The 27,169-nt window shown below is 41.5% G+C and overlaps 4 protein-coding genes across 7 annotated transcripts in view; 1 reads left to right on the forward strand and 3 right to left on the reverse strand.

Moving 5' to 3' along the window:
- Positions 1 to 109: 109 nt before the first annotated feature.
- On the reverse strand, positions 110 to 7,758 carry mfap3l (microfibril associated protein 3 like). The gene is given in 4 exon segments (XM_054602030.1): positions 110 to 1,288; positions 1,290 to 1,906; positions 5,605 to 6,013; positions 7,584 to 7,758. Coding segments are annotated over 3 exon segments (1,329 nt in total). The 5' UTR covers positions 5,927 to 6,013; positions 7,584 to 7,758; the 3' UTR covers positions 110 to 898.
- Positions 7,759 to 10,351: 2,593 nt separating this feature from the next.
- aadat (aminoadipate aminotransferase) lies at positions 10,352 to 18,134 on the reverse strand. Of its 2 annotated transcripts, none has more exons than XM_054602033.1 (14): positions 18,054 to 18,134; positions 17,671 to 17,742; positions 16,759 to 16,927; positions 15,948 to 16,056; positions 15,651 to 15,725; positions 15,348 to 15,557; positions 15,080 to 15,145; positions 14,810 to 14,892; positions 14,419 to 14,515; positions 13,637 to 13,698; positions 13,428 to 13,492; positions 12,388 to 12,494; positions 11,289 to 11,390; positions 10,352 to 11,191 (listed from the first exon to the last, which is right to left on the reverse strand). In XM_054602033.1, exons 2-14 carry the CDS (start codon positions 17,735 to 17,737, stop codon positions 11,150 to 11,152), a joined length of 1,254 nt encoding a protein of 417 aa, XP_054458008.1. In that variant the 5' UTR covers positions 17,738 to 17,742; positions 18,054 to 18,134; the 3' UTR covers positions 10,352 to 11,149. The 2 variants fall into 2 exon arrangements, with proteins under 2 accessions (XP_054458008.1, XP_054458009.1); XM_054602034.1 differs by lacking the exon at positions 18,054 to 18,134 and adding an exon at positions 17,893 to 17,954.
- Positions 18,135 to 18,627: 493 nt separating this feature from the next.
- On the forward strand, positions 18,628 to 22,700 carry ino80b (INO80 complex subunit B). Of its 3 annotated transcripts, none has more exons than XM_054602037.1 (6): positions 18,628 to 18,696; positions 18,861 to 18,998; positions 20,494 to 20,668; positions 20,780 to 20,946; positions 21,501 to 21,673; positions 21,789 to 22,700. In XM_054602037.1, the coding sequence occupies exons 2-6, from the start codon at positions 18,959 to 18,961 to the stop codon at positions 22,251 to 22,253; spliced, it is 1,020 nt and encodes a 339-aa protein (XP_054458012.1). In that variant the 5' UTR covers positions 18,628 to 18,696; positions 18,861 to 18,958; the 3' UTR covers positions 22,254 to 22,700. The 3 variants fall into 3 exon arrangements, with proteins under 3 accessions (XP_054458012.1, XP_054458011.1, XP_054458013.1); XM_054602036.1 differs by having other exon boundaries at positions 18,666 to 18,766; XM_054602038.1 differs by having other exon boundaries at positions 18,666 to 18,766; positions 21,537 to 21,673.
- A 98-nt stretch (positions 22,701 to 22,798) lies between these two features.
- Positions 22,799 to 27,169, reverse strand: part of intu (inturned planar cell polarity protein) — a 46,886-nt gene continuing 42,515 nt past the window's right edge. Inside the window, exons 16-17 of the mRNA XM_054602021.1 lie at positions 25,948 to 26,090; positions 22,799 to 23,248 (exon numbers count right to left, since the gene is read on the reverse strand). Of these exons, the coding sequence (XP_054457996.1) occupies positions 23,137 to 23,248; positions 25,948 to 26,090 (255 nt within the window). The 3' untranslated portion in view covers positions 22,799 to 23,136. The remainder of the gene's footprint in view (positions 23,249 to 25,947; positions 26,091 to 27,169) is intronic.

Here is a 27,169-nt window from a genome sequence, read left to right on the forward strand (position 1 = left end):
GGCGGAGAAAAATAAGCTACTCTTCTATACTGAGGAAGAAAGAAGGCAAAATATTTTTTTAAAACTGCTTTAGCTAGACTAGCTGAGAACAAAATCACACCACAATGGGTAATAATAATAATAATACTCTTGAAATATTTCAAAGGAAACAGACAAAGACTCTACCCAGAGGTGTGTTTGACCCAATCAGGAAATATACTGTACACACATAGATTCACCTGGCTTACTTGTTATTGTTGTTTTTTTTGTAGATATACAGTAGGCCGTACAATCATGAAATGGGGACCAAACTTATCTTCTTTTTCAGTCCAGCATGCATCTCTCTTTGAGCAAGATCTTGTACAATGACAGCAGATCAGCTGTAACAGTAGCTGGATGTGAATTCTTGAGCGGATGAAGGAAGCTTTCATGTTTTTTTTAGAGAACGGCATGAAGAGCAGCTTGAGGCAGATTTCTGGTGTTAATCATACAAATCCTACAAGTGTAAGAAACTAAAAGCTGAACAAAATCATTTTCCCCCTTTGAGTGACGTACCCTTGCTTTTTTAAAGAATAGCCTGAGCTATGAGAATCTCAACACAGGAAATGTCCCTTTTTACAAATCGCTGCTTATTACATGAATAATATTATTGATTACCCCTCTCAAGTACATTCAAGCATGATAGTCCAGAGTGAACAGCCTGCTCAACCTACAGTGTTTAAAAAAAAAAGTATGATTTATTCTCAGCCTAAAAAGGTTTCAACAGATTGTTCCGCTTCGGGAAAAGATGAATAAAAATGTGATTGTTTCTTTCCAAAATGTGAAATTAAAAATGTTTTGTTGACCTTTTCTTTTGTTGTCTTCAAGTGGAAATGCATAGCAGGATAACTCATGGCTCCTCCGGGGTCGGTTTATCTCGTCACACGTGGCTCTCATAAAACACCTGGCAGGGAGGGGCATTAATCGCTTCTGTCGGTTCGGGCGCTGCCTGCTCGATGTCCGGCTCCCCCTCCGCCTCGGGCTGCTCCTCAGGGTCAAGAGGATCGAGCGGTGGCGGGGAGGAAGGGGGAGGCGGGGAGGGAGGGGGAGGCGAGGAGGGAGGTGTAGGCGAGGAGGGAGGGGGAGGCGAGGAGGGCGGTGGAGGCGAGGAGGGCGACGCCTCTGATTGACCTGGAACCTCGATGCTGCAGCAGCCGGTGATGGCGAGTTGCGGGTGGACCGACACCTGGATGGCGATGTGCTGCGGCTGATCCTGGACCGAGGAGTTGTCCGAGTCGCCGGCGGGAGACTCGCTGCGCTCCCTCTCTCTCCCTCTCTCGCTCCATCTCCCTCTCCTGCAGGATGGTGAAGACGTCTCTCCCCCCGATGGCCCTGCTCACCATGTCGCGGCACCCCTCGGGCGCCTGTCTGATGAAGGTGTGCCTCATGTCCTCCACCCCCACCACCTCCAGGATCTCCTCCATGAAGGTGCGGCAGTTCATGATGAGCGGCGGCAGCGGGATGCTGCGAGCCAGCTCCTCGATGTACCGCGCGAACTCCATGGTCTTGAACTGCGTCACCTTGGCCAGCTCCAGCGTCTTGGCCGAGGTGATGATGGGAATCCGCTTGGCGATCTCGAACGCCTTCTGCAGCTTCTCGGCGCCCTCGGTGCGGAAGAACTCGTTGATGGCTTTCTCCGTCTTCTTCAGGTGGCTGCTCATCATGCAGAGGCGCGTGACGTTCAGCGCCATGATGATGGTGAAGGTGACCAGACACACCACCATGTAGTACACGCCCATGTCCCCGTTGGTGATGACCACGCGCAGGGTCACCGTGCAGTTGGAGCTGCCGTACATGTTGGACGCCATGCAGGTGTACTTCCCGCGGTCCGCAAACTCGATGCTCGTGATGTTGAGGACGCCAGTGTCCAGCAGCCACCACTTCTCACCTACAGAGAGAGAGACGGAGGAAGGTCATGAGTACGGCAAATCCTGAGTAAGAACAAACAACCGGCCAAGTCATAAAAGGAAACTATGCTTTGTTACAACTGGGGTTTTGTTTTTGACGTTCTTCTTCTTCTGTTTACAACCTGAATGATAATCTGAGTCACTCTTGCGTTTCGTTCCCTGATGGGAGTTTTTTTTGCGAGTTCCAAATTCAGAGATTTCACCAATTACTTTAGTGAACACAATGTCAAAGCTATCAAAAATAAAACCCAAGTTGTAAACAAACATTTTCTTTGAACTACAGGTCATAACCAGATAATGTTAGGCAAATTCTAAATATCGGTGAGATCAAGTGATACAAATACTAAAACCAATTTGTTTACTGCATGTTGTAAAGAAATATGGACTCGCTGACCTGCTTTGGAAAAAATATTATTCACAGATGCTACATAACCCACTGGCCATGCAGTTAAAACCCTGAAAATCCCCTGAATGCATCTGTTCCTCTGCCGTGTGATTCAACAGTAAGCTCTCCTTTGCAGTTGTTTTTGCAGCTGATGTAGCGCTTTATTAGTGGAACATACTCAGATGTGCTTACGTTGTACTTCTGCGTGGTTATAACTATTTTTTGTGGAGTCTTGACAGCCCAAGAGAACACATTGTTTTGTTGTGTTATTTATTAATCAGTGGAAAAAACAAGCACCTTTAAACAGCAGCTTGCACTTGGATCTTATGTATCGGCCTCCATCTGTGCGTATCTCAACATTTGATGTTCATAAGTGCCACGTTAGCGTGTGGTGTCTATTTGTATCAAATTGTGGGTTCAGAGAAGAGGGTAGCAGTGACCTTATTATTCCTGCCATGCCTTCAATATTTAAACAGGTGGCGTGACTGCTCTGTGTGCTGAGGTTTTGCGTAATCAAAACAAGAACAATCTATTTACATGTTGGTGTGGCTTAGTTGAACAAGCGTTAGAACGCAACTGAAGGGTCAGTTCTTTCAAATTACAAAATATTAAATGTTCCAGTGTCACAATTTTAACAAATGTTAAAGCCCACAATAACTTTCAAACCCAGGCTGTTGGAAAAAAAGAGTTAACCAGTGACACATCTGTCTATTATCAACCAGAACTTTTAGCGAAATGTTTAATTACAAATGTGGATCAAATGTGCTTTATAGTCAAATGCATACTTTATTGTTTAAATATATTAAAATGTTCCAATACCATTGTGTGTACTGTTTATATATGTGTGTGTGCAGATTGCCGGCGGTATGTGTGGTGTAAATCCATTATTTGCTTTGCTTATCAGCTCTTATCAAAGTGATGAGGTCGTTATTTTTACTGATAAACTGATCGACCTATAAGGTGATGTGACAGCCTCTGTGCAGTTCAAATGAATAATCCCCACATTTTGGGAGAAATAGGCTTATTTGTTCTCTGGTTGGGGGGGTTAGTTAGATAAGAAGATTGAGGCCGTTCTCAGGTCTTGTCTGTTTGATATCAAGCTGAGAGCAGCAGATGGTTAGCTTAGCTTTAGCACCGAGACTAGAAACAGGGGAAACAGTCTCACACGAAACCCCAGTGAGACTTAAAATAGTAGATCTACACTTTGGTTTATGAGCAGATTAAACAAACAGGAAGTGTTTATTAGTGAGCTTCAGGTTGATATGCACATTTTGTTCCCTTCAAACGGAGCCATGCTAGCTGTTGCCCTTTGTTCGGCCTTTATGCTAAGCTAATCTAATGGGGTGGCTGGCTGTACTGACAAAAGACGGACAGATTTCACAGAAGGCGTCTGTAAATCTGTAGTCTGCAGTCTGGAGGAGACCATAACAACATTTTCTAGGAGAAGAATGGGCGGTCAGGAAATGCAGCATGACCGACAGCAGCGTCCCGCCCATCCGCCTCTTCATGCAAGAACGGGATGTCTAATTTTACCTCCACCGCCGGATCATGTGATGTGATTGATGTGCTGCCCAATACTACAAGCTAGTTTGTAGGGGGGTTAAAAACAAAAAAGAAGCAGCCTGAGTCACAGACCGACATCTGCAGTAGAAACAAGAGAGGGCAGGTCGGTGACACTGCTCTGTAAGTAAATACTGCTTATTGCCGTGTGAAGTGCTGCCTGCTGCGGTGAAAGACTCTTCTTCCCTAATTATATTCCTGTGTGTAGCCCAGGGGAGAGGCTCTGCGGTGGTGCAGACGCTGCTCTGGGTTTGTGGGTCATAATAACAACGCTGCCACTCCTCTCTCGATGGCAGGTTTCAACAGGAGCAGCATCTAAACCACTGTTCACTCCGCAGTTCCTTCTCTGAGGGGAATCACAGTATTCAAAAACACAGACGACGGAGGCTAGGCTTGACTGAAAATCAGTAGGAAAAACTTTCTGAATGATTACCTAGATCTTATTGGTAAACACCTGACACCCCAGCAAGAAAAATAATCACTGCTGTTAGACAAAAGGTGCAATAATTGAGCCATTTATAATACTGAACATGTATTCAGGCTGGAACCACGAGTAAAAGCAGCACTGAACACGAGGTCTGTCTTTTCTTTTCACTCTTGTCTGGTCTTATTAAACCCTATTACCATGACAAAACATCTGAATGCCCTTGATTATACAATATATTAACTCTTTTCACTGAAACAGAAGATGGCATTTTCAGGACCTGACATGAATGCATAAGCTCTGGTAGCTGCATTCATAACACAGCACAGTGGGTGAGTTGATTTCCTGTTCATTGACTGTAAATTAAAAATGTTAACATTTCTTTTGTCTTTAAAGAGAGAGGAGGGGCTACTTGAACACTTACTATGATTGGTAAGTACACAAGTGGCATATGAGGATAAGTTAAACACCTGTATGTATTGTTTTCCATGTGGCCGTGTCTTTTTGTGTATCAAAGCATCAGGATGCACCACCGACATATTTTCCATTGTGGAGTCATGTTTACGCTCGCAGAGAGGCAACACTTTTTTCCACATTTATGTGAGCATCCTCTCTATATTAGGTATGCCAGTAATCCTCTCAATGAAATTTCTGTTGCTTTTATTCACTGACAGTTTCTAGGTGTAAATATATTTGCAGATTCTTTGAGCCTTCCCAACAGTCAAGGCCTCCAGGTTTCATTTCTGCAACACAAACTATTGGCTCTATATCTGACACATGAAAATGTCTCTGAGCAAGGCAGCAGGCCAATACTAGCTTTAGGAGCGAATAAGATGGATGTGTGTCTATTTTTGTATTGTGTACCCGTAGCTTAAAATTGCCCCCTGGCTAACCCTTAAAATTTTGAAACACAGTATGCAAACCATGTTGATCCTCATTGAGCTGGCTGAAGGGATTTTTCAAACAACAAAATCAGAAGGTGTTTTAAATCTGTTTTTTTCAAGTGCAGAGTTTCCTTCAGTGGTCATTTACTAAATAAACTATGTGTTTTCCTTACCACCTCTGTGACAGTATTTCCTGGGGGAAACCCACACTAGTTTGCATGTAAACGTGTACTGACTACTAACTAACTTGCTCCAATTCCCCCTAAATGTCTAATTGTTAACTCCCAGAAGCCTTATTTATAGTAGATAATAAACCAGACAATCTTCTGCATTTGCTGCTAATGAAATTATAATTGAGTGGCGGGCAGTGGTGGCGCCAAACGGAACAGGAAGGAAGGTTTAAAGAAACTGTACAATCTGTCTCACCGTTAATCTCCGTGTCCAGACGCTCTCCATGGGAGTTGAACCACTGAACACTGGGGAACGGCTCTCCGGTGATATTGCAATCAATCAGTGCGCAGCTCCCCTCACGGGCAATTATCTGGTGCACTTTGGTGAACACAACTGGGACAAATCCGCCGTCTGTCACGTTTCCGTTTTCCGTGTGGTTTCCATCCATGTCCAGCGATAAAGCTCCAGTGGTGTGAGAGGCGATGAGGGTCGCCAGGACCAGAAAAACGTGTCCGCAGGTCCAGTGCATTTTCTCAAAATGTCGGTGCGTCGCCTGAGGGGAAGGTGACTTTGTCATTCCTCCTGGGTCTCCATCCGGCAAACCGGCTATCTCTTGACAGTAGAAGGCAATTTGGTATTCAGCTCTGTGACTTGAAGCATCTCACTGGAAAACGAGAGAGTGATTGACATGTATTAATCACAGATGTTGCAGGACAAAACAATTCATGCCTGTTCACAAACCAAACAAAGGAGGCTGTTTTTATAACAAGTTCTCAGGATGCACCTAATCATCAAAAATCACCATTTAGCCTCAATAATTCCCGACACAAATCACTTGTTTTGGTCCTAAATCCAAAGATATTCAATTTGCAATGATATAAAACAGAGAGAAGCGATTAGTCCTCGTGTTCTTTTCCTTCTCAAGCTATTGTATTGTTGATTTAGTTCATTATCAAGCAAAAATACCCTAAATACTGTTCTTTTGCACACTGTTATCCCCCATAATTGACTCTCATTAAAACCAGCTTACATACCGACATAATCACCCACGTCTTAGTCAGCACATGAAAAAAAACCTCACTGGCAAACGGCCATTTCTAGTTGACTTGGATACAGATAACGTCATAGTTGGTTAACATTAATATGTGTTCATATATATTATAATATATCAGTATTTAGTCAGGGGTTTCGTCTTCACAGCTGGAAGTGGTTAACGTTACATAAGGATATGATTACAACATATATATTTATGTATTAATAACTTGCAATAACGCTTTATTACATCGTTAATAACGTTAATTGGATGAATATGAAAAACAAAGCCCCAATGCAACATAACGGAGCTGGGCCGGGGCTCCGTCTACTCTCTGGGTCGTTGGGTTGCACACACGTAGCCGCAGCCATCGAACAAAGCACCGTTACATGTTTAATGTGATTCAGTTTGAGGTCGTACGAGTACGTGTTCGTTATATTTGATGTGCTTTTAAGATTTCGTCGCCATCAAATGGGGCCGTTTCATCGCAAAACAAGGGCGTGGGACACGGCTATGTGCTGGCATCTCTGTTTTTTTTTTGTTTTTTTTATCACGGGACCCTTTATGGAACAGAGGTTGCACACTTTAATATTTAGTAACAATATGAAATATCGTTTAACGTTCAGCTAAAGGTGAATGTAACCGAAGATAATCGTTGGAAATCATCGGTAGAGAGAGCGTAAAAAAAAAATCTATTTATCCCGAAAGAATGCAGTGACGTTACCCCCCAACGTTCGAGCCCAACGGTCCGACAACGTTCGAGCCCAACGTCAGGCAAACGTTTGGGGCCCAACGGTCGAGCCCATCCGGCAAACTGTTCGAGCCCAACGGTCCGGCAAACGTTCGAGCCCAACGGTTCGAGCCCAACGGTCCGGCAAACGTTGGGGCCCAACGTTCGAGCCCATCCGGCAAACGGTCGAGCCCATCCGCTCCGGCCAGCTCACCGTCGACGTTAGCGGCTCATACGTTGACTAAACGTTCGAGCCCAACGGTCCGGCAAATGTTCGAGCCCAACGGTCCGGCAAACATTGGGGCCCAACGTTCGAGCCCAACGGTTTGGCAAACGTTCGAGCCCATCCGGCAAACGTTCGAGCCCAACGGTCCGGCCAGCTCACCGTCGACGTTAGCTTCTCAAACGTTGACTAAAACCATTTAAATGCCACTCACCCCGGTTGATTAACGGATAGTGTTCAATACTCACATCATGGTCTGTCGCTGTTAACGTCTAGAGGGGGAACACCACAGCCGATCCGTCGTTAGCTGTTACTCCGCATCTCCATCCTCCCCCGCCGCTACACGTCCGCTATGTAACCAGAGCGACTCTGCTGCGCCTCAGAATGGACTACAGAGGCAACGTCGCTCCCGAGTGCTCGGGTTGCATTGCCACTGCAGCTGAGGCACTAACGTCGACACGTTGCTGTCATACAGTTGCGACAATGCAAACTATTCTAAAATAGGTCAACATCCTTGTAAATAAACACAAAAAAAAGGACTACAAATTAGAACAAAAGGAGTATAAACATTTAACTGCAATGTACAAATATACATTTAAACATGTATACAAAAGTATATATATATATATATATGAACATAAAACACAACAATAAAATGGAGGAAATAGTGCAGTTTAGGTGTAGTTTGCCCTCTGAACAGACAATTAAAGGAGCTGTATTTGACATTTTCAACATTAATATAGCAGCAAACAACTATTATCTATGTAAAGATGTAGCAGAATAATGTCTATGTCTGTGTTGTTGTATGAGCTTATTTTTTATTTAGTGCTTGTGAGTGTGCTCCACTGATTAATTAGGTCACAGACCCCCATTTGCACTATTCTGATACAGCAGATCCAGCTGATAATGCCGCCCAAAACTACAACTCCCTTGCAGAAACATTGCACCCACCTTTGGGCCCCCCCTCAGGTAAAGCTCTTTCAACACTTATGCAATAGTTAGCGCTATTAGCATCGTTAGATATGGGCCTCCCTGCTGGAGAGCATGTTGTGAACCGTTTAGAGGCAATCAAAATGCTCATAATTACATATGCATGACTACTAATTTAGTTTTTCCTCAAATAGGTTTAAAGCTGCTTTCATTTACTTTTTGGCCACTTGGGGGCAGAAAAACAAGATGTCAACACAATGCTGAAACATACATATATATACACTTTAAAACATTCATATAGAGTCATGCTCCTGGCCACCTGATCACTGTAAGTCCAATATTCACTTTCTTTTTAGTTGTGTTTTGAACTAAACTAAGTTGTTACCTGCCATAAATGCTCCATAAAATCTCCATAAAAATTTCCTGTGGGTTTGACACCATAAGCAACCCCTTTAACATTACTCTAAGTTATCTTACCTCTTACCTCTCCCCTGTGAGAGATTTTGGGCCTACATCCTATAAAAGCAATGCCAAAGATTGAGGCTTACTATGGCCTTTTATGTTGTTTTATAATTAAATTTGTCCCCCATCTGTATTCTTTTACTGTGTTTGTGCAGCCTGGCCTTGAGGCTCCCTCGAGGACACAGCAGCAGGATCTGGGCAGCTTCCCAGTGTGCCAACGACTGATGGACTTGAAACTCTCCGCACATAAAGGTAAAGTGCAAGTACATTTCATTTTGTGGTTCGGGTCGTAGACCTTTCAGTGCACATTTACTTTCAGACATGGCATATACTGACAGGTAATTGGACTATGGTGAAAACCCATTGCCCTCTGCATTTATGATCAATTAAAGGTAAAAAGGTTAGACTACGAAAAGACGCTTGAGGCAGTCTGTAGTGTTGTTGGCTAGAAGATAAAGCACAAATAGGATCAGGAGGTATAAAAAGCGGAAAAAGACAACGCACTTCACATTGAAACAAAAACATTCCTGGAAGAAATGAAGGCAGAAACAAAAGCAGCTCTAAATAAAGACTGAGTCATGGTTTGTTTTTGGGGCCAGAGTTGAAAGCTGACTGACCTTGGAGCCGCAGTTAAAGTCTGAAATCGACACTCTGTACCAAGGCCTCAGCAAACAGCCACTAAATAAGTCAATAATGCTCCATATATGTATACAAATATAGAGGGAATGTTTGTTTAATTTACTTAATCCGTTCTTTCCATTTTGTTAGATATTCTCTTCTTGCACTCAATTAATCAAATTTAGAGGGAAATTCAATACTTTTACTCCAGTGTCTGGTAACTAGTTTTTTTTGCGTCACAGATTTACATGCAAATACTATATAAGCTCATAAAAGTAAGTCAATCTGCCCAAGTATTTACTGTAAACAATGCACATTTATGACTCCATAACTAAACACTCTGAACGAGGTAACTCTTTGGCTTAAGTGCTTTCACGCTTGTGTACATTTCAATGCAAATATTGTTCTTTAAAGTTAAATTTCCAATGCAGGAGTCAATCAGTTTTAATAAGGTGTATTCACAGTTTTTACCAGAGAATTGTAATACCTCACTTCCCTGTAAATAACTGTTGCAAAATCCTGATTTTTAACCCTCTGACCCAGTTTTCCGTTACGGATGAATGCTTGAGCTTTACACCAGCACTTCTGAGAGCTCGGTCACACTGCTCACAATGTGTCTACATATTAACACAGCAAGGGAAAAAGTCTGGACAAAGGAAAAGAAATCAGCTTCCACTAACACACAGACCCTATTGTTGTCAGCAGGTACTGTTACAGTTCATGATCGCTAAACATGCAGGGTTCTTTATTTTCAGGTCATCATGAAACAAAGAGGGTCAAACCTCAGGACTCTGCTGCACCAGAGGAACATTTACTTCAATCATAACTCAGGATGTAAAGTTTTAAGTGAATGTGTGGTTGAAAAGGTTTGATTCAACCACCACTACATACAAACACCAATATATTTATGTAATCTTCTGTTACCAATAAAAAACAGCCCAAATAATTGTGTACTCAGATTATCAGTAGCCTAAATCTTTATTTATAAAGATAACAATTTGACAAATGTACTTTTAAAAGGTTACATATCCTGATAAGGCACCACTTGTTATACACTTTTAATAAGCAAAGGCATAAACAGAAGTAGAGTCAGAGTTTAGCACACTTTCACATACTTCAAAGGTGCACAAAGAAAGGGGAAATGGCTTTGCAACACTTTTATTTAAAGTAGTTTTAAGAACAAATTTATTGTGAAACGACTTGTGACTTGTGTCTGTCTGACAATACAGTTATTCTTGATGTCAAGTATTGCTAGAGTTTTGACCATTTTAAAGGAAAACAAAAATCCCAGCTAAAACATGAAATAGTGCAGTCGAGTGCAGGAAGAGTTTATGAAGATCAGTAGGACTATCAGTAACCTTCTGCACCACCTTTTTAAAAATGACACCTTCCATGAACATGACCGTTGAGCCGCGCTAGATTAAAATAAAGCAACATTTTATAGCTAAAATTGTGCGATAATAGGAGTCAAAGATGACAATTTAAAAAATATCATCACAAGTAGTTGAATGAATTTGTTGTAAGGTGCTCTAGAGCCTAAATGACCGGTCTCACTATGAACATTCAAGCAACAAATTATGAGGTTAACAACTGAATTCTTTATTTATTCGTCTCAATCATTGCTACAAATTACTTTCCATGACCAGCACCAAGTACAGTACATCTGAGTTTCTCCTCTTATAGACACAATCAGAGGTAACACAATATCAAAATATAATTTAACTTAATAATCTATTTGAAAAGAAGAAGCCCTCAACAATAAGTTAAAAAATACAGCATCTTTTAGGGAAAAATAGATATTTGATCACAAAGACTCTTTGATGAGAGAGGAGAGTCTTCTGAAAGCCTGTTGAGATCAATATGAGAGATTAGAGTCATTATAGAGTCAGTATGTGTGTATATATGTGTGTGTGTGTGGGGTGTGTGTGTGTGTGTGTCTGTACCTCATCAATCTGCTCTGGTGTGGAGAGAGAAAAGGCCGCTCTGACGTAGGGACACGGGTCACTACTGTTGATCATGAAGACGCCTCCAGGAACCAGCAGTACCTTTATCACACACACACAAACACACACTCAGGCTACTTCATGTTTTTGTAGTTGTAGTTGTTTGTGTCTTGAACTAATTGTAGAGCCTGACAGGTGCGTCATAATTCAGGACTAAAAACATAATAAATACTTTATGTTAGGTGGACAAAAATAGTCCCACACATAAACCACAAATTCGATTCAATTTTCTACAGATTAAACAAATTAGATATGAACTTTTAATTAGTAATCTTTAGATGTGTTGCTATTTTTTTTTTTCTTCCTTTGTACAGAGCAAGGCTAGCTGTTTCCCTCCACTTCCAGTCTTTGTGCTAAGCTAAGCTAACCCACTGCTGGATGTAGCTTCATACCTTACTGTTAACTCTGAGAAAGGTTCCAATCTCCTCATCTGACTCCTTTAAAATCTTTTGAAATATTGCAATTTCAAAATCCCTGATCTCCTGTTACAATCCATCGCATACCAGTGAGAGAGGCCTGAGGGCAATTATTACAGCTTTGAATCATGGGAAAGATAAAACACTGATGGGGACTCTCTTCTGTTCCTCCTCTGTTAACAAAGACGTAAGAGTCTCTGGAGTCTTTACTATCAGCTGTGTGGAGGAAACGGTGCAGACCTCGGAAAAGCCTGATTGTACCCACTGTTGTTTATACACGCTAATCAGCTATCCGCTAGCCGGGAAGTACATATGCTGTGTGTGTGTGAGTGTGTGTGTGGGAGTTGCTAAACCCACTCACAGTGCACACAATGGCCACTTTAAATACACCATCCTACACTCTATTCAGACACAAACCCTGCCTGGTGCAACACATCTGCTCAGAAACAAGACCGACACTGAAATGCATTCTGGGTACCTGCTGTCTGCATATTAAAGGTACAGTCGGTATGTGCTAACCTTCAGTGGACAGAGTTAATTGGGTTTTGTTCCATAATAAGCCAGAAGAGATTAACACGTGAGGGTTTAAACTGAAATACAATGAGAACACGTTGTGTGCTGACCTCTTTCTCCAAGGCTTTCTGCATAATGAGCTGCTGGGTATCGGCGATGCCCTTTAGTTTGATCCACAGGAACATGCCTGCCGACGGGGTGTGCCACTCCGCTACATCTATTTACACAAACACACACACACACACCAAACACAATCACACACATTAGGGAATAAAAAAAAGAAACGCCTGGGTGTGTGCTTTCTGACTCATATCAGGATTTTCCTTCTGTGATGTTTTTTTTTCAGTTCCGCTCTAAAAATTCTTATCGCTTTAACTACATCTTGATCATTCTAGTAGTTTATACTTTCACAAATGTAGTGGTTGTTGTTACAAGTGACATAAATCAACATGTCAATGTGGAAATGACTTAACATGTCATTTTCTCAAATGGCCACTAGGTGGGGGCTCCAAGAAAACTGTACTGAAGTGACTGTGACAACTTTAACTTTTCATTACAAATGTCCATTTTTTTCAACTGGGATTGGAAAGCTTACTATTTTTTCTTATGTGTTTGTCTCAGTGGCATCGTCTCTCTTTCTTCTTAAACTTTGCAACACACACACACAGAACAATGCAAAAACTAAATAATAAGACATTCAGTAACAAAATGGTTTTTTTTTTTTCTTTCTCTGTCTTCAAGGTGCTGAGACCATACAGCATCATAATAAGAGTATGTAGAGTTAAAACAGTGTGAAGAGTATGTATTAATATGAAATTATTTTATGTTGCCATTTACAGAAAATCTACATTTTTAGCACCATTAAAGACTACAGCAGGTTACTTATGATATTGCTGATTGGACGGTCAAGAGAGGACCCCTATATGACATATTATGTCACAATATGTCTGGCTTGATACAGAATTTGTATTTTTGGCCATTTTTATATTCAGTTAAATAATATAAAAGGGTACCCTGTTGAGTTTACTTGTAAACAAACAAAAGTGTGTCTAGATAAAAATGCAAATTTACAGTTTATTAAAAATCAAAAGGTTACAGAATAACCAATCATAATGTATATGTAATGTGTCTTTTGACTTTCTTCACAAACCTTTGAGCCACTTGTCTGCAGAGCCGATCATGGCATCGCGTTGTTTCCTGTAAAACTCAATCACCCTGTGGGAGGAAAGAGAAACTGTGTCATGCATCGCCCACAAGAGTGGCTGATATTATATTAATGGCACTGTAGGCGTTGAGTGATGGATCTAATTTAACTTTCTTAACCAGTCAAACCAGTCAGCAGTGTGGGATGTGACGTACCCGTCTATGTGTTGGAGGAAACCCTCTTGGCCCCAGCTGTGCAGCAACTGAGACACCATGAGCTGAAAGGAGGCAGCACAGTGGGTATGTAATGTTATGACTGAAAAGATTGATAAGGCCTGTGTGGAGCCAAATGATTTGACAGTAAAATTAACCTGCAGCAGATAATCCACACACATTTCTTTCTGAAGAGAGCCTTTAAATGTTTGTTTTTTACAGTTCATGTTTCCAATTTTAAATCTTTCCGAGTTATTGCCAACGTTTAGTCCAGATTAAACGAGGATTGAATCACAGCAGATCTTAATTAAGCTCCCTCTTCAGACTTATTTTAAACTCCTCTGCAGCCGCTGCTGATCCAGAAGCACCACAATGTCTCGTTTGGTTTAAGCATGATGGACGACACACCACTTCTCTGTGGTGAGTTTATGCAAATCTGGCGTGTCTGTGTGCAAGTATGTGGCAGGATTGCATGACTCAACCCTGCCCTGAAGTGTGCTTACTGCTGCATGGAGGTCTGCATGTTGCCTAAAAGGCTGAAACAGCATTTCCCAATATTATGTTGTGTTTTTGTTTTTGCCTATATAGATGCCAAGTTGATGGAGGTTTCCACATAGAAAGCATCAAAGATTTTAGTCATCCAATGCTAAGTAGTAAGCAGAGTTTAAATGAATAAAAGTAAATGAATAATTGACAAAGTTACCCAATACAGTTTGAAAGCAGTTAACCAGTAATGGAAGATGTTGACTGAGCAGTGGGGGTGTAAAAATGAATGTTTCATTCACCTGTGTGAAGGTACTTGTGTGCATTGTGGAGGCCTGGATGTGCAGCACCACCCGGTCCACCAGCAGTTTGGGACCGGTTACGAAACCTATCCTCAGCCTGGAACAAACAGACACACAGGGGAGCAGTCAGAGACACATAAACATGGCGGTGCATTTCTGCATAATGTGGCTCAGAATTAAGATACAAGTACACCGAAGGCAGTAGACACATACTTTTGTCACACAGTGTATTTGAATTAAGTTTCCAATCAAATGTGATCAGTGGGGAATTACACAAGCACATTAAATGATAGACTGAGAAAACACACAGCGTTTACAGGTCCTGACTCGTGAAAAGAAACAGCAGAGCCTCACATGTATTCGGTTTAAACACACACACACAGACGCTCACCCTGAAGACAGGATCTTAGAGAAGGAGTCGGTCCTGATGATCCTGCCGTCGACATCCATGGAGAGAAACGTGGGAGCCCACGGCTGCCAAATATCAACAATATTAATCAGAATAATTCATCAGTTTGGATTGTTACCTTAATTCTTGGTAATCCAAAAACAAATTGCTAAAATCAGACTATAAATTATGAGACAGATGAACTATTTCACCTTTTTAAATGACAGAAAAGACGTTCTTCAAACAGACGAGGTGAGTAAACTCTTTTTGTACCTTGTCAAACTGCAGGAAGTAGTAGGGGTCGTCCTCGATGATGAGCATGTCGTACTGCTGGGCCAGCTATTAAACAGATGGGAGGACGTTAATAGAAAACGCCGCAAAACAATCTCTAATTAGCAGACTCCCACGTTTACTGACTGCTTTGCATAAATGAGACTCTGAGAAAAATGATTCATAAATCAAATGCAGGTCGTGCATGCGGTTCTATTTTTGGACTGAATGAGCAATTTGTGTTTTGTGACTTTGCAGGTAGAGGACAAACCTCGTACACTTCCTGCTTCCGCTGAGTCGTCATGGAGGCACCGGTGGGGTTTCCTCCGTTGGGGATGGTGTAGAGGATCTTGGGGGCAGTGCTGCCGGGCTTGTGGATCTCTGAGGGGTCCCACCGAGACAAAACCTCCTTCAGGGCTGCCGGTATCATGCCGTGCTGATCGCTGGGAACGTTGATCAGGTTGCAACCGAGCGGCTGGAGCTACGGAGAGAATGAAGAAGGTTAGAGGGTCACAGAAGCTTAAGTTACTGTACGTGTGTGTGTGTGTTTTTTTAATAAAGAAAGCGCTCTCACCGCTGCCAGTGTGCCTGAATATGTGGGTGCATCCAGCAGAACGTTGTCTCCGGGGTTGACCAGCATCTCAAACACCTAAAACAACAAAAACATCTTCAAAAATCATGTTTATAAGCAATTCTCAAAAAATAAGTTAAAGTAATTTATCATATGTCAAGCTGTGAAAGATTAAGTATGTTTTACTAGACTATAACGTCTTTATAAGATCCTTTGTTTTGACATTTGACCCTGTAACAGCTGGCTACACAAACAGCATGAGACAGGAAACGTCAGAGCTGCAGCTGGTGGAGTTGGTACCTTACAGAGCCCCTCCTGGCTGCCCGTGGTAACACACATGTCCATCTGTGTGGGAGGGTTGTGGAGGTCCTTCTGCAGGCTCTTCATCCACGTCAGCAGCTCGGGTATTCTACGTAGCAATGGAAATCAGACTTACTGCACACTGTAATGTGTGGTGGTTTTATATAAATGCAGTACATTTCTGTTTTGGTACTTTCAGTACGTCCAACCAGTAATTAAATCTATGAAAGCTTTTCTACACGCTGTTGATGGGTAGGTTTCCTGAGAAAAGAAGGCCTTTATCTACAATAATGTAAACTATATAAACTTGAAATTCCAGCAACAAGATATAACCAACACTTTTTGAATGACTGGCGATATGTTGGAGAGCTCTGAGCACCAAACAAGAAAGATGTGTATATTAGGGCATGTAGGCGAATGTTACTTTGGTGTAAAATCTTTTTGTCTTGTTGTTTTTTTGGCATTTTCTGCATTTATTGTATAGCAATTCTAGAGAGAGATCGGATGGATTTGAAACAGAGACATTGTGTTTCATGGTCTGCATCTTAATCTCTAGGAGCCCTCATATGAACTATCTATTATCACCGTTTACTCAACCACTCAACCATCAAAACCATTGGAATCTGCAGGTGGAGCGAGTCACCTGAGGCTCTGAAGTTTACAGAGGTCGTAAAAAAGAAGATAACGGCAGTTGCAGGATGATAACCTCCACCCGCTGCTGCACACTTTTCTGGTGTAACTCAAAGTGTTTCTGTTTGTGTTCTGGAAAATCTCATTGACAAAAACAAGGATTCCTGTGTCATCATCTCACCCATTAGAGGCAGAGTACTGCAGAGCCCTCTTCAACAGCGTCTCATCGAATGTGAGCGTCGACCCGTTCTTCACTTTGATGGACGCTGACTGGAAGGGGAAGGTGTTGGGGTTGGGCGCTCCTCCGGCCAGAGAGATCAGGGTCGGAGGTGACCGCTGCTGCAGCTCAGCTTCATGAGGGTGGAGAAACAGATATGATGGATCGATCTAATAGATGTTTAGGTTAAATTAGGTTAAAATTTGTTATTTTTATGCATTTCTTTTCCCCCCAATTTTCCATAAATATTGTATGAGTTTTCCCAGCATTTCAGTGACTGCATCTTTGTGTACGGACGGATTAATAGACGTGACAAGGAAACTAAGTGATTAAATGTACCAAGTTGCTTACATATACAGTACCAGTCAAAAGTTTGGACACACCTTCTCATTCAATGGTTTTTCTTTATTTATCTTTTTCTACATTGTAGATTAATATTGAAGACATCCAAACTATGAAGGAACACATATGGAATTATGTGGTAAACAAACAAATGCTCAACAAACCAGAATATGTTTTATATTTTACATTCTTCAAAGTAGTTGAATGAGAAGGTGTGTCCAAACTTTTGACTGGTACTGTAAGTGTTTACATTTGTTTATTACACTTTCCAATAAAATATTGCCCAGTTTACCCTTTGCATCTTGCTGTGTTTCAACTGTTTAATGCTACATTAATTGACATTTGTTAGATATTATGCATCTATAAGCCTTACATTAACTGCCATGGTAAAGGCATTAAGGTGCTTTATTGTCTGATCTTGAGCAGGGCTCCTGTGTCAAAATCTGTTTTTTTCATGTCATTAATTATGTATGTTGATATAGTGTGGTTACAAGTTGCATGAGTTGTTTGCACTGTTAATAAATGATTACTTACTCAGCATACGGATAGGAGAGGGCTTTCTAGCTGCGCTGACAGCGGTGAGAAACCGGGCGTAATTCATGATTCCTGCAAAATTATATAAACATTTAACATAACAATAAATACAGTTTTTTTTTTGTTTAATAAAAAACGTGCAACTTGATAAATTAAACTTATGTAACAACTTGTTCCCACTTTCCGCATGGTTGCACACATGCACATTACCCATTACTTAACTGTAATTCCTATTTGCAATTTTGGATTAATGCACAGTAAACCGTGTTAAAATGAGTTAACAGAGACTCGTGCAGGGGGAAACTACAATGAACATGTGAACACAAAGCATACTGTACAAGCTACAGCACTTAACTCGCACCACATTCAGTTATATGACTGACCTTGAGTGTCTCGGCTCTAGCGCCGCGGTGGCTTCTGGGTAACGTGTGACATGAAACACCGAGATGTACTGTGGATCAGCCGCGGGCTCTCAACGAAGAACTACATTACCCAAGATGTAAAACAAAAATACATTTTTACATTTATTTAGCGAGCGATTTAATTACTTTTGCTTACATTTTTATTTTTTGAATCGATGTCATATAACTAATATAATTAATTCCCAATTATTTAAATAGTGTGAAACTGAAGCCGTGTGATTCCAGTAACCAGTCAGCCGCGGTGGCTTCTGGGTAACGTGTGACTTGAAACACCGAGATGCACTGTGGACAGCTGCGGGGCTCCCAACGAAGAACTACATTACCCAAGATGTAAAACAAAAATACATTTTTACATTTTTAGGGAGCGATTTTATTACTTTTGCTTACATTTTTCTTGTTTGTTGTCATATAACTAATATAATTAATTCCCATTTATTTAAATAGCTCTTAATCTTTAATAGTGTGAAACTGAAACGGTTACTGTTTTGTGTCGTCACTAGAGGGCAGTCATTCGAATGCAACTGCGCAAAACTAACCGGAAATGACATAGAGGACGCACTTCCGTGTTGTGAGACGAGCTAACGAGCTGCTCCAGACAAACTGTGTAACGTTTTAACAATTGTTTTTGAGTTTGTGTCGCGTCTTTTTTCTTTCAAATTGGCCACTAAATAAATGTAAATAAACATGAGGTTATAAACTTAGCTAACACACACATTAGAGAGCATGCACATGAACTCACGTGGCTGTTTCCTTCTTTATCCTTTGCAGAAACGACTCCATTAAAGAGACTCTGGGATGTCTGCTGCCATGTAGAGCTGCAGGCTGACTGTCCTGTTCTTGGCGTTTACATCCCCTTCTTGGTTTCAATGGGGAAGAGGAAAGACATGATTCACCCCAGGTTTCTTTGTGAGTATATGAGATTACTGGTATTAAACTAATCCTTTTGATACTCAGAGGTACACTTGATTTATGCTGAAACCTGTATAATGCAATACAGTTTAAATAATCACAAACTGCACTGTCATACAGTTGATTTAACACCTGTTTATTAAGGGAAAGTGGGGGTTTCTCATGCATTTTGAAGTCCCACTCTGAGAGAAAAGACAGATATATTGGTGGCATGTAAATATCATTTAACAGTATCTTATCATCTAGTGTGGCTTATGTGCAGCAAAGCTGTACTGACTATATTCAATTCAATGTGGCTTTACTGGCATTAAAGTTTCTTAAGCATAAAAATAAAAAAAAGTACACAATAATATTCATTTTAATATTATCACAACATTACATTACAGTCATTAAACAGATGCTTTTATCCAAAGCGACTTACAATAAGTGTATTCAACATAGGTGTTCAAGAGAACTACTAGTCACCAGAAGTCATAAGTGCATCTCCTTTCTTAAACAAGCATCTAAAAGCATAAACCAGAGCAAAAGTACAGAAACAAACTAATACGAATAACATAACGACTGCTCTATACTACTACATTTACATTTCAACAAACTCTTTCTCAGCCTCACCTGTTGAACAATGACCACATACTCTGTTATCTTTTGGTTGCCATGTTTTCTGTCATCCACATTCTGATCTCCAGTTTGTGGTCACTGAGCCTGAACTTGGTTAGGATCTTTCTCTGCTTTATATAGCTGACAGTAGAAAAACATTCTGCCAATCCATAATCTCTTTTTAGGGTCAGATAACGTACTTCTTTAGCTTTTTGTTCCATCTTCCCGATCCTCCTAATAGTTTTCTGTACAGTTTGTTACACTTTGTTCGATTCTAATTGGTGTTTGGAGAGCAGTGTTGTTGTGAGAGAGGGCAGTTACCATCGACACCAACTAACATAGTGGACTCTTTTCTTGGCTCAGCTCTTGAGGTTGTAAACCTTTGGAGTGGAGGAGGTCTAGGGGTTAATTAAAGTGGTTAAAAGATTGGACCTTTCTTTTTAAATTCTCATTGGGTATGGGCTTTATTCTGCTCTACATAAATTTGTATGAGCTGGATGAGACTATCAAATATTTTAAACCAGATTTTAATTGCAATTTGGAAATTATAAAATGTTCTTTATTTGCAATTAGAACTCTCCGGGCTTCTACTTTTAGTGCATTCACTGCCATGTTGAAACTCCCTCATGTTGTTATGGTTTTACCAAGGTAGGTATAACTCATGGTATGCTTATTTATGGCATACCATGAACATGTATTTGTTCTCCGGACATTTTGGCATCTAAATTAAGCCATTATATTTTTTATTGGACAGATATTCTTGCTTAATATAAATCTTCTTGATCGACATTTGTGCATTTGTAGGAAAAGGCAAATCAGTCTAAAAGCAACCATTGTTTATTAGTTCAAACGTGTTTATTGTAATTATGTGTTGCTTTCCTCTCGTCCTCTGCAGGTGAAGGCGGATCGAGCCTGCACAGCGTTCACAAACGGAAACACAAAAAACACAAGAAGCACAAGAGGAAGCACCACAGCTTCCCCGAGGTCCCGGAGCCCGTCGCGGTTCCACGTCCTCCTCCACAGCTCCGCCTCAAGATCAAACTGGGAGGACAGACGCTGGGGACCAAGAGGTGAGGCGGGATGTGGAAGGCGGTCGGTTTTAGTAGTGAAACCAAAGTGTCGCTACTCATTTTCATCTAAACCCGATCACTCGTTAAGCTTCTGTTTCCTATCTGTAACAGTGTTCCCACCTTCACCGTGCATCCCGGTGTGGCTTGTCCTCCTTCTCCCTTGATGATTATTAATAATGTTGATGATGATGATGACGACGACGACGACGACGATGATGATGATGATGACGACGATGATGAGCCCTCTGTGCCTTTGGAGCAGTATCGGGCCTGGCTGGGTAAGTTACAATAATCTAATACTCAGATACTTTACACTGGAGCTTGATGAAGAGTTATATTCTGTTATTAGAGTTGATCAGGTTATATAAGCAGTCATGGGCCAAACAATAAGTAGATGCATAGATAGAAAATCAATTATTATTTATTATTTAATTAATTAAATAAATGTTTATTTCATTTTAAGTGGTCACATGTCAAAACAGTTTCGGAAACGCTGCTGTGTGGAAATGAATGGAAGTCAATGGATCCCTAGAACAGAAGAAAAAATACAACTTGGAGCATTAACTATATCCCATTGATGAAAACAGTGTCTTAAATACCTTTAAATAAGGAATAAGGCATCAATAGTTGTACATATTGACATTAATGACGATAAATAACATTTTTAATAGATAAATTAATTCTCCTTCATGTAACCTTTGCACGGTCAGCAGCACATTGAATGCAGGTTAACTTCATATTAGTGTTTTTCTTTCTATCGTAACATGGGAAAGACAATTTTCTCTCTTGGTTAGGCAATAAATTCATGTTCATCCTGTTTGTTCTGTGTCAGATGAAGACAGTAACCTGGCCACGTCCCCCATGCCAGACATAGACTCAGACACCATGCTGGGAGTCCCTGTGGACGAGGAGGAGAGGTGGCTGGACGCGCTGGAGAAGGGAGAGCTCGACGACAACGGCGAGCTGAAGAAGGAGGTTGACGAGTCTTTGCTCACAGCCAGACAGGTGAGGAAGAGCAGTGGCAGGAAATATGTACTTCAGTCCCCCATCGTTAAAAAAAACTAAGCGTAAAGTAGCAATATTCATATATCCCTGAGTGTTTGTTTTTTTTCATGTTCAGAAAGCCTTGCTACACAAGCAGCAGAGCCAGCCTCTCCTGGAGCTCCCCATGGGCTACAAGGAGAAAGAGATGACCGCAGAGATGATGCAGAAGCGGGAGGAACGAGCCCGGAAGAGACGCCTGCAGGCGGCCAAGAAGGCGGAGGAGAGCAAGAACCAGACGATAGAGAGACTGACCAAAACCAGCAAGGCCAAGATCAAAAGCATGAGGGAGAGGAAGTCCAAGCAGAACCAATGTCCCATGATCCGGTACAGTGACTGCGCCCTGGGCATTGCGGTCTCCTTCCCCACGGGGGTCGCCGCGCCGGCGCCAACGACTCCCCGTCCTGCGCCAGCAGCCCCGGTGAACTGCGGGGTCAACGGCTGTACTAACCTCAAGAAGTACTCGTGCTCAAAGAGCGGGGTTCCTCTCTGCAGCCTCCAGTGCTACAAGACGAACCTGCTGCTCGTTCAGAGCGCTGCGTGAACTTTAAAGGGACGAATGTAGTCCAAAGGGACTCAAATGTAGTTCTGTTACTACATTGTGTTGTGATGAAGGTGGGTACAGTCCAAACGGGTACACTATACAGATGTGGAAGGAATCATTTGGACTTTACGCTTAAAACCCACTTGTTGAACTAAATATGTGGATTTAACTTTTTTGTCGTCATGCTTTTCACATTTAGCTGTGTCATATTAATAATAATGTTTTTCCCAGCAGAGATGCTGGTTTCACAATTCAATTATGTACATTATAAAATATTAAGATCTAAAAATCTTAGTACCAAAGACATTATTATGATTTCCATTGGCGCAGTGTCCGTTTTTTGAGGACTACATAATATTTTTGTTAAGTTTGGACTGTTTTTCATTATGTCAATAATGTAAAATTATGTTTAGAGGCGCAAAAAGGTTGTCAAAGAATAAAAGACAAACTGAATTGCTTCTTTAATCTCAATTTTTTTAACACATGACTCAGTTTCCACACAAATCTGTACATCTTAAATTAAGAAACAAATGAAATGTCTTTCCAACACTGCATACAAATTGTGACAATATCAATACCCCCTTATTTGTCATTTTAATTGATTCATCGACACAAAGACCCTTGCACACATCTATGGTGAGCAATGAGGCACAAAAATGACTGGTCTGAGGTCAGTAGTTGCTATTTGCTAATCACTGCAGGAGTCATGCTTTGCTGTCATTTTCAGGAAATCATCTGGGAAATGGAGGCACGTTATGAGATTCATACTCCACTGTAAGAAACTGTTACAACCATCATTAATTTCCCACATTTGGTTGAATTATTTTCCCTGAGAGTGTAACAGATGTTGCAGTTGGAGAGTCCATTGTCCCAGATGTAATAATCACAAGGCCAGGCCAAAGGAGAGTCTGAACGCCATCTCTACAGGAACTTCTGCCACCGAGTCATGGAAACACACGTAGAACTCCTGAGGGACGGGCTCGAGCAACATCCGTCTGAAAGGCGAAGGAAAAACAAGATGGGCACAAGAGAAAAAGGCTTGGAGCTAGCAGAGAACAGTGCAGTTATGTCAATCCGGAAAATGTTGATAGTTACTATTAGTTACAGTGGGTACGGAAAGTATTCAGACCCCTTTAAATGTTTCACCCTTTGTTTCATTGCAGCCATTTGCTAAAATCGAAAAAGTTCATTTTTTTTCGCATTAATGTACACTCAGCAACCCATCTTGACAGAAAAAACCAGAAATGTAGAAATTATTGCAAATTTATTAAAAAAGAAAAACTGAAATATCACATGGTCATAAGTATTCAGACCCTTTGCTCAGTATTGAGTAGAAGCACCCTTTTGAGCTAGTACAGCCATGAGTCTTCTTGGGAATGATGCAACAAGTGTCTCACACCTGGATTTGGGGATCCTCTGCCATTCTTCCTTGCAGATCCTCTCCAGTTCTGTCAGGTTGGATGGTGAACGTTGGTGGACAGCCATTTTCAGGTCTCTCCAGAGATGCTCAATTGGGTTTAGGTCAGGGATGGTCACAGACTTGTTCCGAAGCCACTCCTTTGTTATTTTAGCTGTGTGCTTCGGGTCATTGTCTTGTTGGAAGGTGAACCTTCGGCCCAGTCTGAGGTCCTGAGCACTCTGGAGGAGGTTTTCTTCCAGGATATCTCTGTACTTGGCCGCATTCATCTTTCCTTCAATTGCAACCAGTCGTCCTGTCCCTGCAGCTGAAAAACACCCCCATAGCATGATGCTGCCACCACCATGTTTCACTGTTGGGATTGTATTGGGCAGGTGATGAGCAGTGCCTGGTTTTCTCCACACATACCGCTTAGAATTAACGCCAAAAAGTTCAATCTTGGTCTCATCAGACCAGAGAATCTTATTTCTCATAGTTTGGGAGTCCTCCATGTGTTTTTTGGCAAACTCTATGCGGGCTTTCATATGTCTTGCACTGAGGAGAGGCTTCCGTCGGGCCACTCTGCCATAAAGCCCCGACTGGTGGAGGGCTGCAGTGATAGTTGACTTTGTGGAACTTTCTCCCATCTCCCTACTGCATCTCTGGAGCTCAGCCACAGTGATCTTTGGGTTCTTCTTTACCTCTCTCACCAAGGCTCTTCTCCCACGATTGCTCAGTTTGGCTGGACGGCCAGGTCTAGGAAGAGTTCTGGTCATCCCATACTTCTTCCATTTAAGGATTATGGAGGCCACTGTGCTCTTAGGAACCTTGAGTGCTGCAGAAATTCTTTTGTAACCTTGGCCAGATCTGTGCCTTGCCACAATTCTGTCTCTGAGCTCCTTGGGCAGTTCCTTCGACCTCATGATTCTCATTTGTTCTGACATGCACTGTGAGCTGTAAGGTCTTATATAGACAGGTGTGTGCCTTTCCTAATCAAGTCCAATCAGTTTAATTAAACACAGCTGGACTCCAATGAAGGAGTAGAACCATCTCAAGGGCCGTTTCTCAATATGTGAACTTCTCTGTACTTGTGTCCTCGTGAACTTGTGAAACGTCATCTAGCGCGGCCCAAGTACTGTTCCAATACACAAGTTCGCATCAAGCCAAGTACGGTCCAGATACCCGGAAGTGTCCTCGCTCCGCCCATTATATCGAGGATGCATCGGAGGAGACTTGTGTGGACTTTGGACAGCCAAGTATCCCAGAATGCATTTCACCAGCAAACAAGAGCCGACAGCGGCGGAGACGGCTCACAACTGTCAGTTATAACTGTCTAAATACTGCTGCTGTTGTGTAACGGAATTTAGTTTTAACATTTTTTTAAGCGAGAATGTAGTTGTTAAGACTTAAAATATGCGGTCGATTTATCAAGATAGAGCCTGTTTGAAAAAAGCGCCGACGTTTGTCGGAGATGAGAGGACCAGAGAGGAGACCGGGCGGTGGTGCTCATGTAGCCCCGCTGACAGCAGCCTGATCTCGGCTAGGCCTCTCCAGATGTGCCGCTGGCTCCGGTGTCTCTGTGGTTGTGGTTGCAGATGTAACACAAAACATATACATATATATATATATATATACATATACATAATATTTTTATATTTTCTAAATGAAAACGAAAAAAGGTTGTGTTTTATATCATATTTCGTTTTATTGTCAATATATATGACTGAAGATAACCGGAGTAGGCGGGACCGACGAGCTGAGTTGGTGACGTCGTGACGTTGGTGACGTCATCAAGTTCGCTGCTGTTCCAATTGCAAAATGACCGTACTGCGTCCTCCCGTCCTCGGGAGTTTGTACTCCCGAGTCGAACTATCCAAGTCTGAACTTGCAAGTTTGCAAGTCCATACTTGACCGTACTTGGTATTGAGAAACGGCCAAGGAGGATCAGAAGAAATGGACAGCATGTGAGTTAAATATGAGTGTCACAGCAAAGGGTCTGAATACTTATGACCATGTGATATTTCAGTTTTTCTTTTTTAATAAATTTGCAAAAATTTCTACATTTCTGTTTTTTTCTGTCAAGATGGGTTGCTGAGTGTACATTAATGCGAAAAAAAATGAACTTTTTCGATTTTAGCAAATGGCTGCAATGAAACAAAGAGTGAAAAATTTAAAGGGGTCTGAATACTTTCCGTACCCACTGTATATCCCGTTTTTTGCTGCTACAATATCACGTTTACAACAAGGATTATTCCAGGGAAGTCTATGAGACGTGTTAAAACAGAAAGCTAGACTTGCCCTATGACCCAGTAAGTCATGGTGGGAGGAGGTTTCCTCTGGTCGGTCCAGTTCTCAGGTTTACACTGAAACAAGACCCCGTGTTCCTTCACGGGCCCCAGACCCCAACCTCCGCCCCTAGGCCTGTCCAAGGCCCGACGGCCCTGCAGGAGAGAAAAATAACGAGACACAATCAGTTAATTCATTAAAAGCATCAATGTAAAGAAGGTCTTTTTTCTCCATGAATAGTGACAGAAAAGAGCTGAGTCTTCTCAAAGTGGCCAATGGACAACCTCAGGAACATTTTGACAACACTATAACTTTTTTTTTCTCGTTAATCACATTATGACTTTTTATTAAATATTAGATTAGGACGCTTGCATAATCTTTTTTTACATAAATCAAAGTAAAGTATTTCATAAAAAAATCATAGTATGACATACTATATAATATAATATACCATAAGTATATTATAATATACCATAAGTATATTATGATATTTATAACATACAGTGTGAATTCTTATCGCATACTATACTGTGACCTTTTCATGATAAAATATACTATGACTTTTTTCGACATGCTATACTATGACTTTTTTAAGACTTTTTTACCATGCAACCTGTTACTATGCTCGAGAATACCGCTACGGTGGGTCCTCTGGCAATAAATACTCCCCGTCGGAGAATCGAATCCCGGTCTCCCGCGCGGCACCCAGGGATTGTTTAGCTAAGACGCCCTAAACCGTTTCAATTCATTTTCAATGGTAGCGCTGATCCACTACCGATGTAATATATATTTGGCCACTAGTAGCGCTGTGGACACTCTCAGTCAGTCACAGCATTAAAAGTGGATTGAAGGATGTCGTATATCTTTGGCCGCTAGTAGCGCCGTGGTGATGGTGGGTGAAAGAGAGTTGCTCCGGGGTCTCCCCGTCAGTCACAGCCGGGAGAGAGCATCGACACCCCGCATCTTCTGGAGCTTCACTGTGTGGACGTTACGCTAAACGATAAGTCATATGGATGAATAATAATGTGATGATAATTAGTCTGGTCACCGAAGCCTTTTACAGTTAATTTAGGTAATTTCATGTTTGACTCTATTGTGTTTTTGTGGCCGAAAGTCTCCCAAGTTAACATGAATGTCCATTCAAATGAAAGATGGAGCTATAATATTGTGGATTTAGTACATTTAGCATTGAGACTACAACTGACAAAAACATTTTTATGACTCATAGTATAGC

The sequence above is a fragment of the Anoplopoma fimbria genome, chromosome 7 (assembly GCF_027596085.1).
Source record: "Anoplopoma fimbria isolate UVic2021 breed Golden Eagle Sablefish chromosome 7, Afim_UVic_2022, whole genome shotgun sequence".
Classification (NCBI taxonomy): domain Eukaryota; kingdom Metazoa; phylum Chordata; class Actinopteri; order Perciformes; family Anoplopomatidae; genus Anoplopoma; species Anoplopoma fimbria.